Consider the following 18,301-nt stretch of genomic DNA (forward strand, 5'->3'; position numbering starts at 1 on the left):
GTGCAAAATATGCAGCATAAGTTAAACGCTCGTCTAAGACTATGACGTTAAATCACCTTAGAAACACACAATGCCTTCGTCCGATCACAGCAGCGTTTCACCGTGTGATCTCGGCAGCGAGTGAGCCGCTGCGCAGATGAACTGTGGTTTGTGGCTAAAATAATAACCGGGGATATTCTCCCCGTTAGCGATTTCAATGGGAAAGACTTCCGCGATCTGATTGAATGTCTCGAGCCTGAAAACACAGTGCCAAACTGCGCGACTATAGGAACTGTACAGTGAGCGGAGTCCCTCCGTTCGTTTCTGTCTACAACCGACACAATCACCGGAGACGCATTCACAGCGTTTAAATAACGCCTCTCATTTGTATTACCATTGGAGCTTGGATGCAAATACTGTAACATTACGGCGGCAGATAAAGGAAAAGCGCAGTTATCATTTTCTGCACACCTCTGCTGTGGGAAGAAAGGGGGCAAAGCAAGTCGACTCGCAGGCGGACGGTAGGCAGCTCTGCCAACGGAGCGAGAGTGCACCCGCTTGTTGCTCTGCCTGTCAAAACGCCCACGCATCGGTTGTCCACTGGCCTTTCATTAAAAAATATATTTTATATTAGGTTTATTATATTGAGTCTTAAATAAACACTGCTTTCATTCCGACTCTCAACGCGCATTTCAATGAACCATGATGTAGTCTACAAAAAGATACTGAACTGTGATTGGCCAGTCACTGGCCCGGGCGGGACAGTGACTGGCCAATCAACTTGCCCTGCATATGATTTTACTGGCCCCGGGCCATCGGGCTATACGTTATGTCGAACCCTGCCCTGTTATTGACATGAGTGACTGAGCTCTTTGACAATGCGACATGTAAAGTTACTATCAGTATTTCTGGCTTAGGGCCTCCCTGAGCCCTTGGGACCCTGGGCCTGGTTGCATGCAATTTTCTTCTCAAAGTGCACCAGATTGATGAATTTTACTTTAAAGGGTTGCATTTTTTTCTTCCGGGGGAGCATTCCCCTGGACCCCCCCTACAAGGTCCAGGGTTCCCACCTCAGTCTCCTTATATATCCCAATGTAAAAAGCACTGTAGGTGTGTATGGTTATTATAGGTCATTACACTGGGCAGTCTGAACTGGTAGCCTAATAATGGCCGAGCCCTCCGCCCCAAACATCAAGTGTCCCTTTTTTTCCTAAATCCAAGGTGGCAACCCTAGTGCCTACTCGGTTTATGTGAATCACTTTTTAAATAAATTCACAGAGTTTGCCAACCGTTGTTTTACAGCCATTTGCATTGCTTTATGCGCGCACTGATTAACAGCCGCGGTTGGCGGATTGTCACTGCAGATTAACGTGTCACCTCAAGTTAATAATGTGCTTTTGTCTATTGCTGTTTTCATGGTTTTTGAATGATGCGTGGTGTTCTGGCCGACACACATGAGGTGAATGTAGTGATTTATAGCAGATCAGCGCCGAAACAACACACTCACCTGCTTCCTCCACTATCGTCCCATTTTGCACCATTATGTTCCTGCGCACGACTGAGGTGTGTGTGTGTTTGTGTGTGTGTGTGTGTGTGTGTGTGCGTGCGTGAACACAAGATTAACTATGGTGACAGAGTGTATTCTTATGTGTTATATTGATGGTTGTGTAACAAAGATAAGGCAAATCCTGTTTGCCACAATATAAATAGTTAGTTTATTGTAAGGGAATTTGGTGTGATTAATTTGAGGCTCCATGTTATTTTCTGTCTTATTTAAAGCTGGTTTTGCCAGCATTTTTAACCGTTTTTCTAAGCTGTTTTTAACGTTTTTCTGGGTAAATAGGCTACCTACACACTTTGTATTGTAAACGTCAAGAAGCTTGACTGACTAACGTGTTTTGCTCATTTTACTATTCATCTGACAACTTTTTTTTGTCCTTAATTCTCTTCACCAGAATACACCAAATTGCTTCTCTTAAATGTTCAAATCACAAAAAAAAATCTTCTGGGGGGGATGCCCCCAGACCCCACCTACCGGTGTTTGTTTTCGGACTTCTCACCTTTTTCATGGCTTATGAGTTTGCATGCCTGAAAGTGGAAACTTGTGTACAATTGAATTGCGTACTTTAGGGCTGTCGTGGTAACTGCAAAAATTAATGACCGTGTTATGAACAAGACAACCGCAGAGCATGGTAGGCCACCCCCACAACCGCACGTGACGTGACGTCACCTCTTTTCATGTTCAGACAGAAACAATGGCAACTGCTCTGGAACCTAATCCTTTGGGAGGCTTTCAGCCAAATGAAATAGAAGAACCACCTAATTTAGATGAAGCAGTGTTTTACTTTCAACGGAACCTCCCGCCCCCACTGAGATTCTCAATTTTTTTTATTTCTTTTTTGTGTGCCAAATAACAGAAATCATCTATCTGTCACTTCCTTGCTCGCGTCTGCCTCGCGCCCTTATAGGTCCATGCTCGCGCTTCCCGCCACTGAAAGTGTTCCGGAAGGAAGGTAACCAATCACAACGGAGTGGGGTTTGCAGGAGGGGGCGGGGGGAGTGGAGATGGCCGAAGCACAGGCGGAGGGAGCGGAGATGGCCGAAGCACAGGCATGCTGGATTGCCAAAATAAGAGAAAGAGCTTCCCGAAAATCTACATAGTTTTTTGTGATGTGATTCAGGTTGCTCTATAGCAGTGTAAAACAAGAAATTAAGACCAGAAAAGTAGTATAATAGGTCCTCTTTAATATGTTTTTGCCATTAATTGTATGTATCTGTGTGGAAAAGTCAGTGTACCTGACTGGATAGGGAGGAGTGGGGGGCCCATTAAGAGTTTGTGCCCAGGGGCCCATTATCTCATAATCCGTCTATGGCAGCGGAGGGCTCTTGTTCAGCTTGAAGGTCGACCTATTAACGGGGGAATAGTCTGCTCGCCCCGCTAGACTGTCTGCTTCAGCTGACTGCAGTGTTAATTTCGTAGACTAAGACTATGACGAAAAAAATATTCGTCTACGAACCTTTTTCACGGACGTAAACTAAATAAAAACTAAATATAAAGGCAGATGTGATGACGAAGACTGAGACTAATTTAACTGACACTATAGTCTACGAATAGGAACTAGACGAAACTGTTAGGGCGGGACGAATGGAGAAGAGATCCAATCAGAACTACTCTTTTTGTGGGACAAGTTGGGAAGAAATCCAATCAGTGCAAAGCAGCGAATGCAACCCTGTGTCGGTGAAAATCGACGGGAGACCGCGCAGGTGTGAGCGGGTGGAGTGAGCCGCTGTGCTGAAAAACTCTGCGGTATGATGGACAAAAATGATAGTCAGGGATATCCTGCCCGTTAACGATGTCTAGGGGAACGGCTAAGTTCCGCGATCTGTTTGTAGTAGGCTCTGTCTCGAGTTTGAATACACAGAGCCATGTGACACTGCCGCCTCCGTCCGTTAGTTTCTGTTTTTAAGTTACAATCAACTCCGACGCATGGACAGCGTTCAATTAAAACCTCTAATTGTATTATCTAAAAGGCTTTGATGCAAAAGAAGTCCGAACACACACAGCGGCAGCAGTGTTGCTTAAAGGAAGGCGCAGTCGCTCAAATTTATCAGCACCTCAACTGCGTGCTGCTGCTGCTGCCCAGGGGCGGCCTTAAAGATCTCGGGGCCCGTTTCAAGACCTAGTGTGGGGCCCCCCACTTTTTAAAAATATTTTCTTTATTTTATTTTATTTTATAAATAATGCTTGTGCATGCTCCCCGCAAAAAGAAAAAAAGATTGTGGAATCCAGTTGGTTCATAGACAGATCATGAGATAATGGACCCCCGGGCACAGGCTCTTAAAGCCCCCCCTCCCCCCTATCCAGTCAGGTACACTGATTTTATGTGAGATTATTACTAATGAAATAGAATACATGTTTTGTATTACAACCATTAAATCTGTGTCTGTATTGCATATTCAAACCTTAATATCATTCAATGAAGAAAAAAACACTTAGTCGATGAAGTCCGCTGTAGATTTAGTCAAACTAAAATCTGCTTATATTTAGTAGACTAGACTAGACTAAGACTAAACTATTTTAGATGACTAGAATAGGACTAAGACTAAATGGTGTGATATTCAAAAGACTAAGACTAAATCAGAATTTGCTGCCAAAATTAACACTGGCTGACTGAAGGCTCCGGCTCAGCTGTTAGCCACAGAGCTACTGTTTTGCTAACACATTCCGCCGCCGCTATTATTATCCTAAGTCTGAGCGTATATCCACACTTTATTTCTGTCTACAGTAACGTGACTTCACACACTGTGTGTATGTGTATGTTTATGTCTGATTGGCAGATCGCTGCCCTCACAAAGAGACTCGCTCACAACCAACCTGTCACACACACACACACACAGAGGTGAAGCGGTCGGATTGATTTAGTCAGTTTGGTTAACTGTCCCAGTGATGTTGGACTCAGCGCGTAGCGAGATCAACTGGCACATCGTGGGGACAGTAAAATACGGCCCTCTTACTGCAAGCTCCAGCACTTCTGCTCTCAATTCACCGGCCAATGTTGTTGTTGTAAAGCAGCTGACCGGCGCGGCGCTAAATGTTTACGTCACACCTGACGCTGTTTAAAAGCACCTCTTTCATTCCGGAGCGCTGTGTAAAAGGGGCTACTGATGCGCCAGCAGGCCGGCGTTGCTTGGTTCTGTGTAAATAACACAGAAGCAAGCAAAGCCGGCATTTTGGAGTGATGTTGTTCCGTCAATATGCCGCAATCTCTGTGTAAAAGGGGCTTGTGTGTCAACCCCTGTGGGTGCGTTTGTACGCGCGACCACATCCTAGGGGACTGTTCATGTGTGCCAGGAAGCCGACGTTATGTTGATGTCTGATCACACACACCTCTGAAGACTGCAGACGTTTGTGTCCTCGCGGGCTCTGAAGAGAGCGGACAATGCGGTGGGATGTACGGAGCGGATCATTCTGCACATGCGTTAAATGCGTTAAAAAAATTAACGCCGATAATTCCAGAAATTAATCACCCTGCGTTAACGCGTTAATTTTGACAGCCCTAGTTGAAATGCAAGCTGCATTGATTATTGCACTGTTCATAGAAAGTCATATTTGTAACAAGAAAAGCTTTTTCTCTAATGCAATATTAGAGAAGGTAATTCATCTGTTGATTGTCTTTAAATGATCATCACAAAAGTAGGAAGTGATTATCAAACTCTAAGTAGCAAACTCAGATGTGTATATAAATATATTTTTGAAAATCACACATGGGTATGTACATACAAAAAAATTGCATTGAGATGCATTGAGAATCGATTTTGAATCGAATCGTTGACCTCTGAATTGGAATCGAATCGTGAGGTGCCAAGAGATTCCCATCCCTACTACCTAACAGACAATATCCTTCCCACAGTCAAAGCCGACCAGGTAGAAATGTTGGACTTCAATAGTACTCATTCAACATTTTTCTGTACATTTTTAAGGATTCACTTTTTTCTTTTTTTTCTCCAGCCCCTAAACCAGGATATAGCCAGGGGGTAACATCGTATACCCAGAGCCAGCAGACTCGACAGGTAACTGTAATAAAGCCAGCTGCTCCCAGTCCAGCATCCTCCACTTTCTCTATCTACCCAGTGACCTCCACTGTCCAGCCTGTGGCTGCTGCCACCTCTGTGGTCCCTTCTTACTCCCAGAGCCCAACCTACAGCACAAACGCTGTCACCTACTCTGGTAAGCCTATACACTGACTATGATAACCAGGAAGCTGTTTGTCTGTGGTTTCATTCAGAGTGCAGTTTTTACATTTTTTTTTTTTTTTAGTGCTGTCAAACGATTTAAATATTTAATTGCATTAATGTCATAGTTAAAGCGGCAACGAGTAACTTTTAAATATCTTTTAAACAGCCGCATGTTTCCTCTCATAATCATAAATTACCTTTAACAGCAAACGAGACCATCAGTGCAAAGAAAGACGTTTTTATATAGTTTTTATTACTGCATTTGATCTGGTCGTACACCCAGTCCGATTTTCGGTTCACGCGTGCATGCTCTATGGTCACATATCCGTATTGGTCACAGATTTCAGTGTGGCGCAGTTACGCGATTTGAGAAGCCTATCCCTCCAGGTGAGGGAAGGGGAGCGGGAGCCTTGTTTGAGACAGTTGTTTGTCGTCATAATGACTGATAACGGGGCTGAACCATAAAAGAAAAAAAAGAAAATGCAATGAAGAAAAGCGAAAAGGGAGAGTGATAGTCGGGCGGGAGGGCGTTGCCAAGCAACGTATACACAATTTCACGCAGCGAACCTAGACTGCAGCATGGACTGCAGTGTTTACTACTAAATGAATGAGCGGTAGCCTACTAAAACAAAGTTTACTTTGCCTCACCAGCATCATCAGATGACCATTATTCATCTGAAATAGTCATTATTTACAACATAAACACATTACCTCATCGTGATACTAACTAACTGCCATCTCTCGTTCATTCGCTTTGTGTGGGGACACGGACTCGTTCAGCTCCGTGAGAGGTGACAATGCATCAACTCATTGCAATCAGGTGTGTTTAGCACTTACTGGCATTAGTTGATGCTGTGTCACCCATAGACTCACGGAGCCGAAAAGAGTCCGGTGCCCTCACACTTTGCTTTCAACACACGGACACGCACCATATTGCTTCCTGATTATTTGAATCTGCACGCCCTGCACGCTGCCTGCACGAGCTAGAAAACAGCTTCACGACAGCTGGCGTCGTAATAATACTACCGCTTTTGTTCAAAGGTGTCGCCAACGTGCCGACTTACTCGTAGTGGCTTTAATTAACCGCATAGAAGCACATTTAAGCTCAAAAGACTGTTTTTTGCCTTTCAAAGTAACATTTCCATGATCCAAGGTTTTTGGATTATTGTGTCTGAACAATTATAGACACGTTTGAAAACATTTGACACGTTTTAGTGCTTTTGTATGCTACACTTTGTGTCTATATAGTTAGCACGATGTCAGCCCGAAACTGCTGCATCATGCTTATTATCCAAAATTCTGGTGTTTGGGTGATTTGTGCCAGAGGGCCTGGGGTGAGTTATAAGCAGTGTTGGGAACGTTACTTTAAAAAAGTAATTAGTTATAGTTACTCACTACTTGTTCCAAAAAGTAACTGAGTTAGTAACTGAATTACTTTATAATAGAAGTAACTAGTTACCAGGGAAAGTAACTATTTGCCTACTGTAAAAAAAAAAAAAAAAAAAAGTTGCTAGGCCTAGGCTATATGTCAACACATTTGGATTTTTCTGAGCAGTTTTCACAAGTCAGTTGAAATGAGTAGAACAGACAGGTAGGCCTACTTGTAGGCTACATAACCTTCAATATTTATTGCACATCAACAAACAGCAATAGGTTTATCCTGCACTTCAAGTATTTTATTCTCAACAAAAGTAGCCTAGTAGAGGAAACTGCTGAATGTACCGTGCTGATCTGCTATATCACTGGATTCACTTCAGGGGTGTCGGCTAAAACACCACTTAAGGCCAAAAATGTCAGACTATGAAGCATGAGACGATGAAAGGAGGAGTAAGGATTTATCCTATGTTTATTTCCTTCTTTAACATGCACAGCAGCATACAGATCCCAGGAAAATAACAGTAGCAGTATTCGTCTCGTGATGACACGCTAAACAGCTGTTGCAACCGGCGAATCGCGGCCGTTTAATAACGTGCATAAATTATAATTTATAGAGATCGGGAAACTCCATGCACTTACTCACAAGGGCGACGCAAACAAACGCAGGGAGAGCACGTTTCAACCGTGGATTGATAGGTGGTTACTGCGGCAACGTACGGTACACGCTCACACAACAGAGAGAGAAAGAAAAAGAAACTTCACTAAACACTGAACAGGTGCTCCGGCTGACTGATGTGACGGCGCTAACTGACAGTTATGTCATCCACACTGAATAAAACACAACTTAAAACACACCGGTCTCCTCACTAGCAGTTTGTGTAGTATGGAGCCAGGGGTGCGTTCGGATACAGTTTATTCAATCAATTCATAGTAACGCACCGCATTTAACGTTCAGTAACGATAACGGCGTTGTAACGACGGAAAAAGTAATTAGTTAGATTACCCCGTTACTGAAAAAAGAACGGCGTTACCTAACGCCGTTATTTTAAACGGCGTTATTCCCAACACTGGTTATAAGTAAGTAAAATGTATTTATAAAAGCACATTTATAACAGTTTGCACTTTCCAAAGTGCTGAGCATTCAGTTGGTAAAAAATGAAGGTAAAATAACAATAACAAAAATAAAAGACATAAAGCCCAGACATCCACATATAAACAAAGATAGCAGTCCAGAGTAAGATAGTTAATGGTGAGGAAAAACCAGGGTGTACGGATGGGTTTTGAGCCTTGATTTAAAGGCAGAAATGGAGGGGGAATCGCATATGCCAGGTGGCAGTTGGTTCTACAAGGGCGGAGCAGCTAGTGCAAAGTACATTTCTGAGTTGTGCCATTGGCATGGCTGTATATGCTGGTCACCAAAATAAAGTGATTGTCTACAGTAGCTCCGAAGAGACTGACATCTCCATTCCACTTAACGACACCACTGATGAGAGTTCAGGGGCCGTATTCACAAAACATTTTAAGGCTAAGAGTAGGTCCTAACGTGCTGATTTAGGAGTAACTCTCAAAGATAAGGGGCGTTTCACTCCTAATTTTAGGACTCCTAACTTTTTAAGATAAGTGTAATTCACAAAGCATTTTAGCGCTAAAACTAGCTCCTAAATCTATGAAAAGCTAGGAGTCCTCGAGAGGACTCCTAAGTCACTAAGAGTAAATCACAGACACTCATTTGATGGCATTTTGGAGAGATTTAATGCTAGTGAGCTTTACAAAAGGTACCTTAATAGCTGTAAGGGTTTAATGATCTTAGTAAAGCTATGTTTAGAAAGTATAGACACATTTATATTTATTATATTTATATAAAAAATTATGTATTAAGTTCCTTTTCCTGCAGTTGCTTTGGCTTTACGATGCACTGAAAGTTACTGTTGGTGTCACGTTTGGGTTTAATTTGTTACTAGAGTATGCCCATATGTGGCGCTTCCAACTCCTCCATTCCACAGGTCCGCTACTGTATAGTTGCGTGTCTCGCCTTTTTCCTTCCGCATGCACTTTACGATTTCGCCAGTTGTTGTTTCTAAATTGCGAATTTCCTGGTTTGCCGCTGTCTGACTATTGCGGCATAGTCCGCCGTTAAGGGAAATACAGTGAGAGTGCATGGCGTGCAGCTGTTCAATGAGGATATTTTTTCCGATTCAAATCATTGTAACATTTTAAATTAATAGACCTATGTGGCGCTATTGTAGGTTAATTGTGAACGAATGTGTGGGAAACCCTGCAGTATCTTGGTTTCATGTTAAATCAGTGTCACTTGTCATTAATTGTATATAAAAACTCTTCACTTTAATACAGCGACACGATATGGATATCTCCACAGTGTTTCTATCATAAACTCACTCTTAGCTCTCATTCCCTCTCAGCCAATCACTGCGGGCATAGAAGGTATGAACATGACATCATCCATAGCAACAGGGTCAACACCGCCCTCTATTCTCAGCTTAGGAGTTCCTCCCATTCCTTAGTAAAAGTTGATCTTTTCAGCTTTGTGAATAGGTTTTAAGAAATTACTCCTTACTAAGAGCTTTTAGTGCTCCTTAGGAGTACTCTTAGCGCTAAGATAAAATGTTTTGTGAATACGGCCCCTGATGGACAGAAAGATGATGATGGTGACTTTGACATTGTGAGCTTAGCAGGTAAAACCATTAGATCTGCTAGGCCTTGTTTAAGAAAATTGTCCTTCAATCTTTGTACAATATTGACTTTATTTACTTTAAATATACCTTTAAAAAGTGATTGTCTAATGTATTTGTCTTGCATTACAGTTTATGAGATATGCAGTGCCTTGCAAAAGTATTCATACCCCTTGAACTTTTCCACATTTTGTTATATTACAACCTCACACATACATTTATTTTATTGGGATTTTATGTGATAGACCAACATAAAGCGACGCATAATTGTGAAGTGGAATGAAACTGAAACATGTTTTTTTTTATATATATATATATAAATAAAAAACTGAAAAATTTGGCGTGCATAAGTATTCAGCCCCCCTGAGTCAATACGTTGTAGAACCACCTATCTCTGCAATTACAGCTCCAAATCTATTGGGGTATGTCTCTACCAACTTTGTACATCTACAGACTGACATTTTTGCCCATTCTTCTTTGCAAAATAGCTCGAGCTTCAGATTCAGCGTCAGGTTGGATGGAAAGCGTCTGTGAACAGCAATTTTCAAGTCTTTCCAGATTTCTCAATTGTATTTAGGTCTGAACATTGACTGGGCCATTCTAACACATGACTATGCTTTGATCTAAACCAGTGGTGCTCAACCGGTGGGGCGCGCGGACACTCTACCGGGGGGGCGCGAGGGGGATGAAAAAAAAAAAAAAATCTTAATTTATTTTATTTATTTTTTTTGTAATTTCAATTTTTTTCCTGATATATAGCCTAGTTCAGAGATGATATGTATTTTTTTTCTTTCTTAACTTTTTTTGATAGGTAGTTGCCAAGTTCATCACACAAACACTCCAATCCACTGATATGAGATCAGTTTGCAATTTTCAAGTACTGAATTAATGGTAGGACTGTGGCCACTAGAACTGGTCTCTGGTCAGCAAAGGTCTTGAAAACAGCATAAGTGTGCTTGTGACATGCGTGCCACCCATGCATGTGTATGGGCACGTGTCCCAGCAGATTTTTGAAATCTGAATAAAAAAATTTAAGTTTGTAGTTAGCAAGTGTAACATGTTCTTAGGGCAGAATTTCATAAATAAAGGTTTATTTTTTTAGCAAGATATTTGGTCAAAAGCTAGTTGTCATCCGTCCCTCTGTCCAGTTGTTAGGCATCTGGCTGCTAGCAAGTTATGTTGTCTTGCTAATTTTACTATTCATCTGAACTGAAATAAATGTTGACTTTTTCCTTTATTATCTTCGCCAGAATGCACCAGAATGCTTAGATTACATGTTAAAAACACAAAAAAAAATTCTGGGGGGGATGCCCCCAGACCCACCTTCAGGGGTTTAGTTTTCTGACTAACATTACAATGGATACTAACATGATTTGGGCATTTGGGATTATAAATCATCTTTGAATTGGTTGTACAGCATATCACATGCTATTCATTCAGGGGTGCGATGGCCACCCCACTCTAGCTCTGTGGCCCACCTTGGCCACCCCCAGTCAAAATTTCCTGGAATCGCCACTGAGACACACACAACTCCGCGTTCAGGCTGCACAGCACATTAATCGCAGGTAGCATTTTGAGCTAAATCTGGCCACTTTCCAAATCCAAGACTCAATAGTTGAAACATTCTCTGAACTGGGTTGTCAGACAGCAGTGTTTCCCATTGATCATAGACTTTGTTTTGTGAAGCTTTTTCATAACGGGTATACCCAGGGCTGTACAGTGCGACAGTTTTGATCGCATTTGCTACTGAATTTGATCACGTGCGATGATGAATACAAGTACACTCGCACGAGTGCTAATGAGCAGATGCTGTCTGTTTGAGACACAGAGGAGTGCTACACAACACTGCTACATTAACACTCTCCAAATTCGGGTAAATGTAGTCTTAGGCAAGTAAGTTATTGAGTCCACCCTCCACTTTGGGCCGCTGCTAAGCTTTTGGGTGCCCTAAGCTGAAATTGTCAGTGATGCCCCCCCCCCCCCCCAAAAAAAAAAAAAAACACCAAGAAGCTCGCGTCCGAGCTTCTTGGTGTTGCAAGATCTCTGCGACTGCTTTTTGGCACATTTGCTGTAGTGATGAGTTTTTGCGAACAGCATTTACTAACAGAAAGAACAGCTTAACTTGTGAAAAAAGAAAAAAGTTGCCTAGTATCCTACTAACTGCCTTTGCAAAGGAATTGAGTGATAGGATCATAGACAGATTATGAGATAATGGGCCCCTGGGCACACACTCTTAAAGGGCCCCCCTCTTGTCCCTATCCAGTCAGGTACACTGAATTTTCTACACAGATACATACAATTAATGGCAAAAACATATTAAGGAAGTCAGTGTTTCCCACAGGATTTTGGGGTATTGTTGGAGGGACCCTGTACCTTGTTGGGTGGTCCGGGGGTATGCCCCCCCAGAATCTTTTTTACCTTTTTAAAGTAAAATGCATCGATCTGGTGCACTTTGAGAGGACATTTTAGAGGCTAGAGAGATATCAAATCCTGAGATGCAGAAGGAACATTATTTTTCAGATCTTTCTTAAACAGCACTCTTTACTCTGCAACTGTAAAAATAGTAGATTGGTCTGCAGACCCATGTTCTATGATGGAGGGGCCCATTTCAACAGATAAAGGGTGGATATGAACAATTTAGAATTCACACATATAAAGCTTATTTGTGTATGTGTGAGGGGGGCTTCAACCCCCTTAGACAGAGCTACTAATGCTGTTGTTTTTAACTTGCTTTTGTATTTCTCCCCTACTAGTTGAGGGGCCCATGATGATTTCTATCTTACATTTTAATGAGTACTTATATTTAGGCTATTTCTTTTTGGACCCTGTTATTGACATCAGTGTCTGAGCTCTTTGACTATGGAACATGAAAAGTTACTATCAGTATCTCTGGCTGAGGGCCCCCCTGAGCCCTTGGGCCCCTGGGCCTGTGCCCGGTGTGCCTGTGCAGTAATCCACCACTGGATAGGTTACACAATTAAGAAAAAACAATGATAACTAATTTATATATTTTTTGTAATGTAATGATTATCATGAACTTTAAAAAAAATATATATTTTGGGGGGCCCCCGGACCATCTCTTTTTCCTTTTTAATAAAAAAAAAAAAAAAATATATATATATAGGGGAAGGTGGGGTGATTTGTGCATTTTGGAAGTTGCAAAACCCCTTGTTTCTAGAAAACCGTGGAAGAAATTGGAAATGTGACCACATATTTAAGAAGAGCCATCCATTTGACTCATCCTGTAAAGAAGGGAGACACAAGGAATAAGATATAAGCACATTTAAGCTCAAAAAACTGTGTTTTGCCTTTCAAAGTAAAATTTCCATGATCAAGGTTTTTTGATTATTGTGTCTGAACAATTATAGACACGTTTGAAAACATTTGACACATGTTTTAGTGCTTTGGTATGCTACACTTTGAGTCTATATAGTTAGCACAATGTCAACCCTAAATTGCTGCATCATGCCTATTATCCAAAATTCTGGGGATGGGGTGATTTGTGCGCAAGGGCCTGGGTGAGTTATAAGTAAGTAAGTAAGTAAAATGTATTTATAAAAGCACATTTATGACAGTTTGCACTGTCCAAAGTGCTGTACATAGTGCATTCAGTAGGTAAACAATGAAGGTAAAATAACAATAACCAAAATAAAAGACGTAAAGCCCATACATCCACATAAACACAGATAGTAGTGCAGAGGTAAGTAAGTAGTGCAGAGGTTAATGGGGAGGAAACACCAGGGTGTACATATGGGTTTTGAGCCTTGATTTAAAGGCAGTAATGTAGGGCAGGGCTCAACAATAAGGATTGCCCGACGTCCCGGGGCAAGTAAAACGCCACGTCGGGCCAGTAACTATGACAACCCACTTTCCCGAACGGGCAACCGGGAGTTTTTCCGAAATTATTGAAAAAAAATTATAATAATAATATTTTTATTTTTTATAGCGCCAAATAAAATTCATCTATCCACGGTATTTTTCCATATAGAGCTGGTGCTGATTATTAAATAAACGCTTAGGCCTATGTTACTTATCTAATTTATGTGTGAGTAGTTGTGTCTGCTCCGTTGCATCTCTCTCCTCTGCTCCGTTTAGTGAAGGGGGCGGGGCTCCAGCGCCGAAACACACACACACACACACACAGATTTCGGCAAAAAACTGGTGCGCGTCTCTCACACACAGTCAGAGAGATAGGAAAGAGAACTACACGCGTTACGTTGGTGTAACAGAAAGTACAAAAGCCAACGAGAAGCCTAAATAAGTAGACCCCAGCCGTCTGAAAAGCAGCAAAAATATTTGCGTTTTTTAAAATGCATCCAAAGTGAATCTAGTAGTAGTTTAGCGAGGATGCTAACGTTAGCTCTGCTGCTAGTAGCCTACTACCAGTTAATGTGTGCAGGTCAACACAAACATCAGCAACAGTTAGCAGAGGAACATCTCTACAGCCTGCATTTACATCTTAATAAATGGACCTGAGGTGGCATTTCTCATACCAGGAGGCAGTGGAAGCTTGAAACTACTGGAAAAGTGTTCAAAACAGAGATTTTTAATAATAATAATAAAAAACGTTTAAAACAGATTGTTGTAGGCCTAAAAAAATGTCTTACAGAAAAAAAGTTCTAAAGAATTGCTGTTGTAAAAAAGAATAAGGTACAAGAAAAAAACATTTGTGTTTTTTTTGCATAAAACACGTCTCATTTGCAGTTATTGTCGGTTTAGAAACTAAAAAATTACAAATGTTCCAACTCAAATAATATTTGAATAATAGCCTCCATTTTCAGTATGATCCTTAACTCATCTATAACACTGTCCATGATGTGTTTATACATTATAAATAAAGAGCGAATATAACAAATATTTATCACCACTATTAAAAAAAAATTATATAGGGGCCAGTAAAAATTGACTTCGGGCAAGTAGAATTCAGACCCACTTGCCCGGTCGGGCAAGTGAAAAAAAACCTTAGCGTTGAGCCCTGTAGGGGGAATCACATTTGTCAGGTGGCAGTTGGTTCCACAAGCACGGAGCAACTAGTGCAAAGTACATTTCTGAGAGTTGTGCCAGTGGCATGGCTGTATACGCTGGTCACCAAAAGAAAGTGATTGTCTACAGTAGCTCAGAAGAGAGTGACATCTCAATTCCACTTAACGACACCACTGATGAGAGTTCAGATGGCCAGAAAGATGATGATGGTGACTTTGTCATTGTGACACAATGACGCACAAATCACCCCACTACGTGGGGTGATTTGTGCGACAAGACAACTTTTTTTCCGAAAGCTATATTTCTTAAACAGTTTATTCCAGATCCAAAGTTTTTATTGCCAGGGATGCACAACATCCTGAAATATATGTACATATTTGAGTTGGAGACTTAACTGTCAAGGCCTCACTTTAAAATCACTTTGAGTAAAAAGTTGCACAAATCACCCCACCTTCCCCTATATATATATATATAAAAAAAAATTTTTGGGGTGCCCCCCCAGGAACTTGGTGCCCTACGCAGTCTGCGTACTCTGCGTATAGGGAGCGGCGGCCCTGCTGGTGAAAGATGTGTGCTCGGGACCTGTGCTTGTGCGGCGATTCTAGCTTCTAATACACTTCACCAACGGTAATAACCGGAAGGAGACGGCACGCAGTTAAGTTAGCGCGTGTGCAAACAGAACATTTCCTGTGCGCCTTCACATTAAAAGCATGTTACTAGCCAAACGTGAGTTGACTTTTTTGAAGCCGGTAAGAACAGGAAGTTCGCACTTCACAGCCCTGCAGTGCGCTAGCTTGAAAATCAACTGCTTCAGCTGCAGAGAGCAGTCAACAACAGTAGTCTATTTAAACAAAGTTTGAAATAACTGATAAGCCACTGAAGAACTACTCCCAACACATTCACAACAACCTATTTAACTTATCCTAAATTGTACCAATATGTATACTTATTTATTTAATAGGCTATCTATCTATCTGTTAGTTTCCACCACACATTGCATTTTGCATTCAGGCCAAAAACTTCAAGTTTGGTCTCATCTGAATATGCTGTCCCCCCCGCATGGCTTGTGGCAAGTGTTGGAGGAAGGTGCTCTGGTCAGATGAGACCAAAATTGAAGTTTTTGGCCTTAACGTAAAGTGCAATGTGTGGCAGAAAACTAACACTGCACATCATCCTGAACACACCATCCCCACCGTGAAACATGGTGGTGGCAACATCATGCTGTTGGGGTCCTGTTCTTCAGCAGGGACAGGGAAGCTGGTCAGAGTTGATGGGAAGAAGGATCGAGCCAAATACAGGGCAGAAAAACCTGTTAGAGTCTGCAAAAGACTTGACACTGGGGTGGAGGTTCACCTTCCAGAAGGTTAAATACCCTAAACATACAGCCAGATCTACTATGGAATGGTTCAAATCAAAGCATAGTCATGTGTTAGAATGGCCCAGTCAAAGTCCAGACCTCAATACAATTGAGAATATCTGGAAAGACTTAAATTGCTATTGACAGATGCTCTCCTGCCAATCTGATGCTGAATCTGAAGCTTGAGCTATTTTGCAAAGAAGAATGGGCAAAAATTTCAGTCTCTAGATGGGCAAAGCTGGTAGAGACATACCCCAATAGACTTTCAGCTGTAATTGCAGCGATAGGTGGTTCTACAACGTGTTGACTCAGGGGGGTGAATACTTTTGCACGCCACGCTTTTCAGTTTTTTTATTTCTAAAAAAATGTTAAAACCATATTTCATTTTCATTCCACTTCACAATGATGGTCTATCACATGAAATCCCAATAAAATAAATGTACGTGTGTGGTTTTAATGTGACACAATTAGCGCAAAATTAGGGGTATGAATACTTTTGCAAGGCACTGTATACAGTGCTGTGTGAAAGTTTGTGAACCCCTTGAGCCTTTTGGAATTCTATTTATTTTAACCATTATTAATTCATTTTTATCAATACCAGTATTTTTTTATGAAATAACAGATGTTTGTTTATCAATTCAAAATTTTTCTTTTCCAGAAATCAACTGTTAAAACAGATAAAACAAATTATTTGACAAATGTTGTATCTGCAAAAGTTTGTGAACCCTGAGCTGCATTGCTTAAATGGAACAGGTAAACACAATCAGATGGGCCAAATTGAGTGATGAAATGGACCAATGTAGTGAGAGATCTTTAGGGAAGAAATTGGGCGGCACTAGATAAAACAGAGATCAAACCAGGTCAGTTTAGGCTCACCAAAGTGAACCCATACAGGTCAGACATGCTAAAAAAAATCTCAGAGGATCTCAGGAATAGAGTTGTGATGCTGCACATTTGTCTGGGGACAGCTATAAATTAATTTAAAAAAAGTTTGAGCTCCATCGGTCCACCGTGAGGCAAATCATCTACAAATGGAGAGCTTTAAGAGTGACTGAAAATCTGCCTAGAAGTAGACTTCCTTCAAAAATATCCATAAGCACCACAAAAAAAGTTATTTTTCAGTTAAAAGCCAACCCAAACATTACATCTAGTGATTTGCAGACCTCTCTTGCAGCATCTGGGACAGATGTGCATGGTTCCACAACAAGAATAAGAATAAGTCAACATGGCTTTCAAGGGAGGGTTGCTGAAGAAGCCTCTACTCTCAAAAAAAGAACAAAAGTGCTTGTCACAACTTTGCCAGAGAGCACCTGGAGATACCTGAAGTCTTTTCTGTGGACAGATTTGTCCAAAATTGAACTGTTTGGTCACAACCAAAACCGCCATGTTTGGGCAAAAACGCAACTCTGCCTACCACCAAGAGAACCTTCTCCCAAGTGAAGAACGGTGGTGGCAAATGGTCTGCAAATCTCCAGATGTAATGTTTGGGTTGGCTTTTACCTGAAAAATCCCTTTTCTTGTGGCGCTTGAGGATATTGTTGAAGGAAGTCCACTTCTAGGCAGATGTTAAGTCACTCTTAAAGCTCCCATATTGTGCAAATGCACTTTTCCGATGTTTTTGAACATAATTATGGGTCTACGGTGTGCCTACAGACTGCCAAAGTATCAAAAAAAAGAAAGCTCAATCCTTTTCTCACTCTCCCCTTTTCTGATATATACTCCAGTTAGAATTCTCCCCGAAATCAAAAACTGGAAAGCCAGAAGCTTCCACTGTGCAGTCCACCCCCCTATTTCTTATTGGTCCACGGCCCCGAGATCCTCTCGAAAAATATTCCTTCACCCCCATGTTGTTTGCTTGTTGCTAAGCGACAAGATGCCTGTAGTACGGCAAAACATGATGAATGTTGCATAATCCACTAATTTATCTTAACCACAGCAGCCTCGTTTTTAATAACACAACGGATAGGAAGCTACTTGTGCTTTTTTTCAAACAGTGAAAATGAAATAAATGTTTTTATTGGTATTTTTGCCTGACTGGTGTATAGCTATTTGCTTTGGGACAAGCATTCAGCTTTTGCTCATAAAAACATATTTCTATTCCCCACACCAGTCTGGAAATGCCTCGTTTTTAACAGGACAAAGGATTGGAAGGTATACTGAAGAAGTCTGACTTTGAAGA

General features: G+C 41.4%; 1 protein-coding gene across 2 annotated transcripts in view; it reads left to right on the top strand.

Moving 5' to 3' along the window:
- Positions 1-18,301, top strand: part of zfr (zinc finger RNA binding protein) — a 90,128-nt gene that overhangs the window by 18,283 nt on the left and 53,544 nt on the right. For both annotated transcript variants that reach the window (XR_013845277.1, XM_080044572.1), the window contains exon 5: positions 5,489-5,707. Coding sequence is in view for 1 of the 2 variants with exons in the window: in XM_080044572.1 (XP_079900698.1) it covers positions 5,489-5,707 (219 nt within the window). In the remaining variant the exon portion in view is untranslated. The remainder of the gene's footprint in view (positions 1-5,488; positions 5,708-18,301) is intronic.

The sequence above is a fragment of the Ammodytes marinus genome, assembly GCF_949987685.1.
Source record: "Ammodytes marinus genome assembly, chromosome: 2".
NCBI lineage: Eukaryota > Metazoa > Chordata > Actinopteri > Uranoscopiformes > Ammodytidae > Ammodytes > Ammodytes marinus.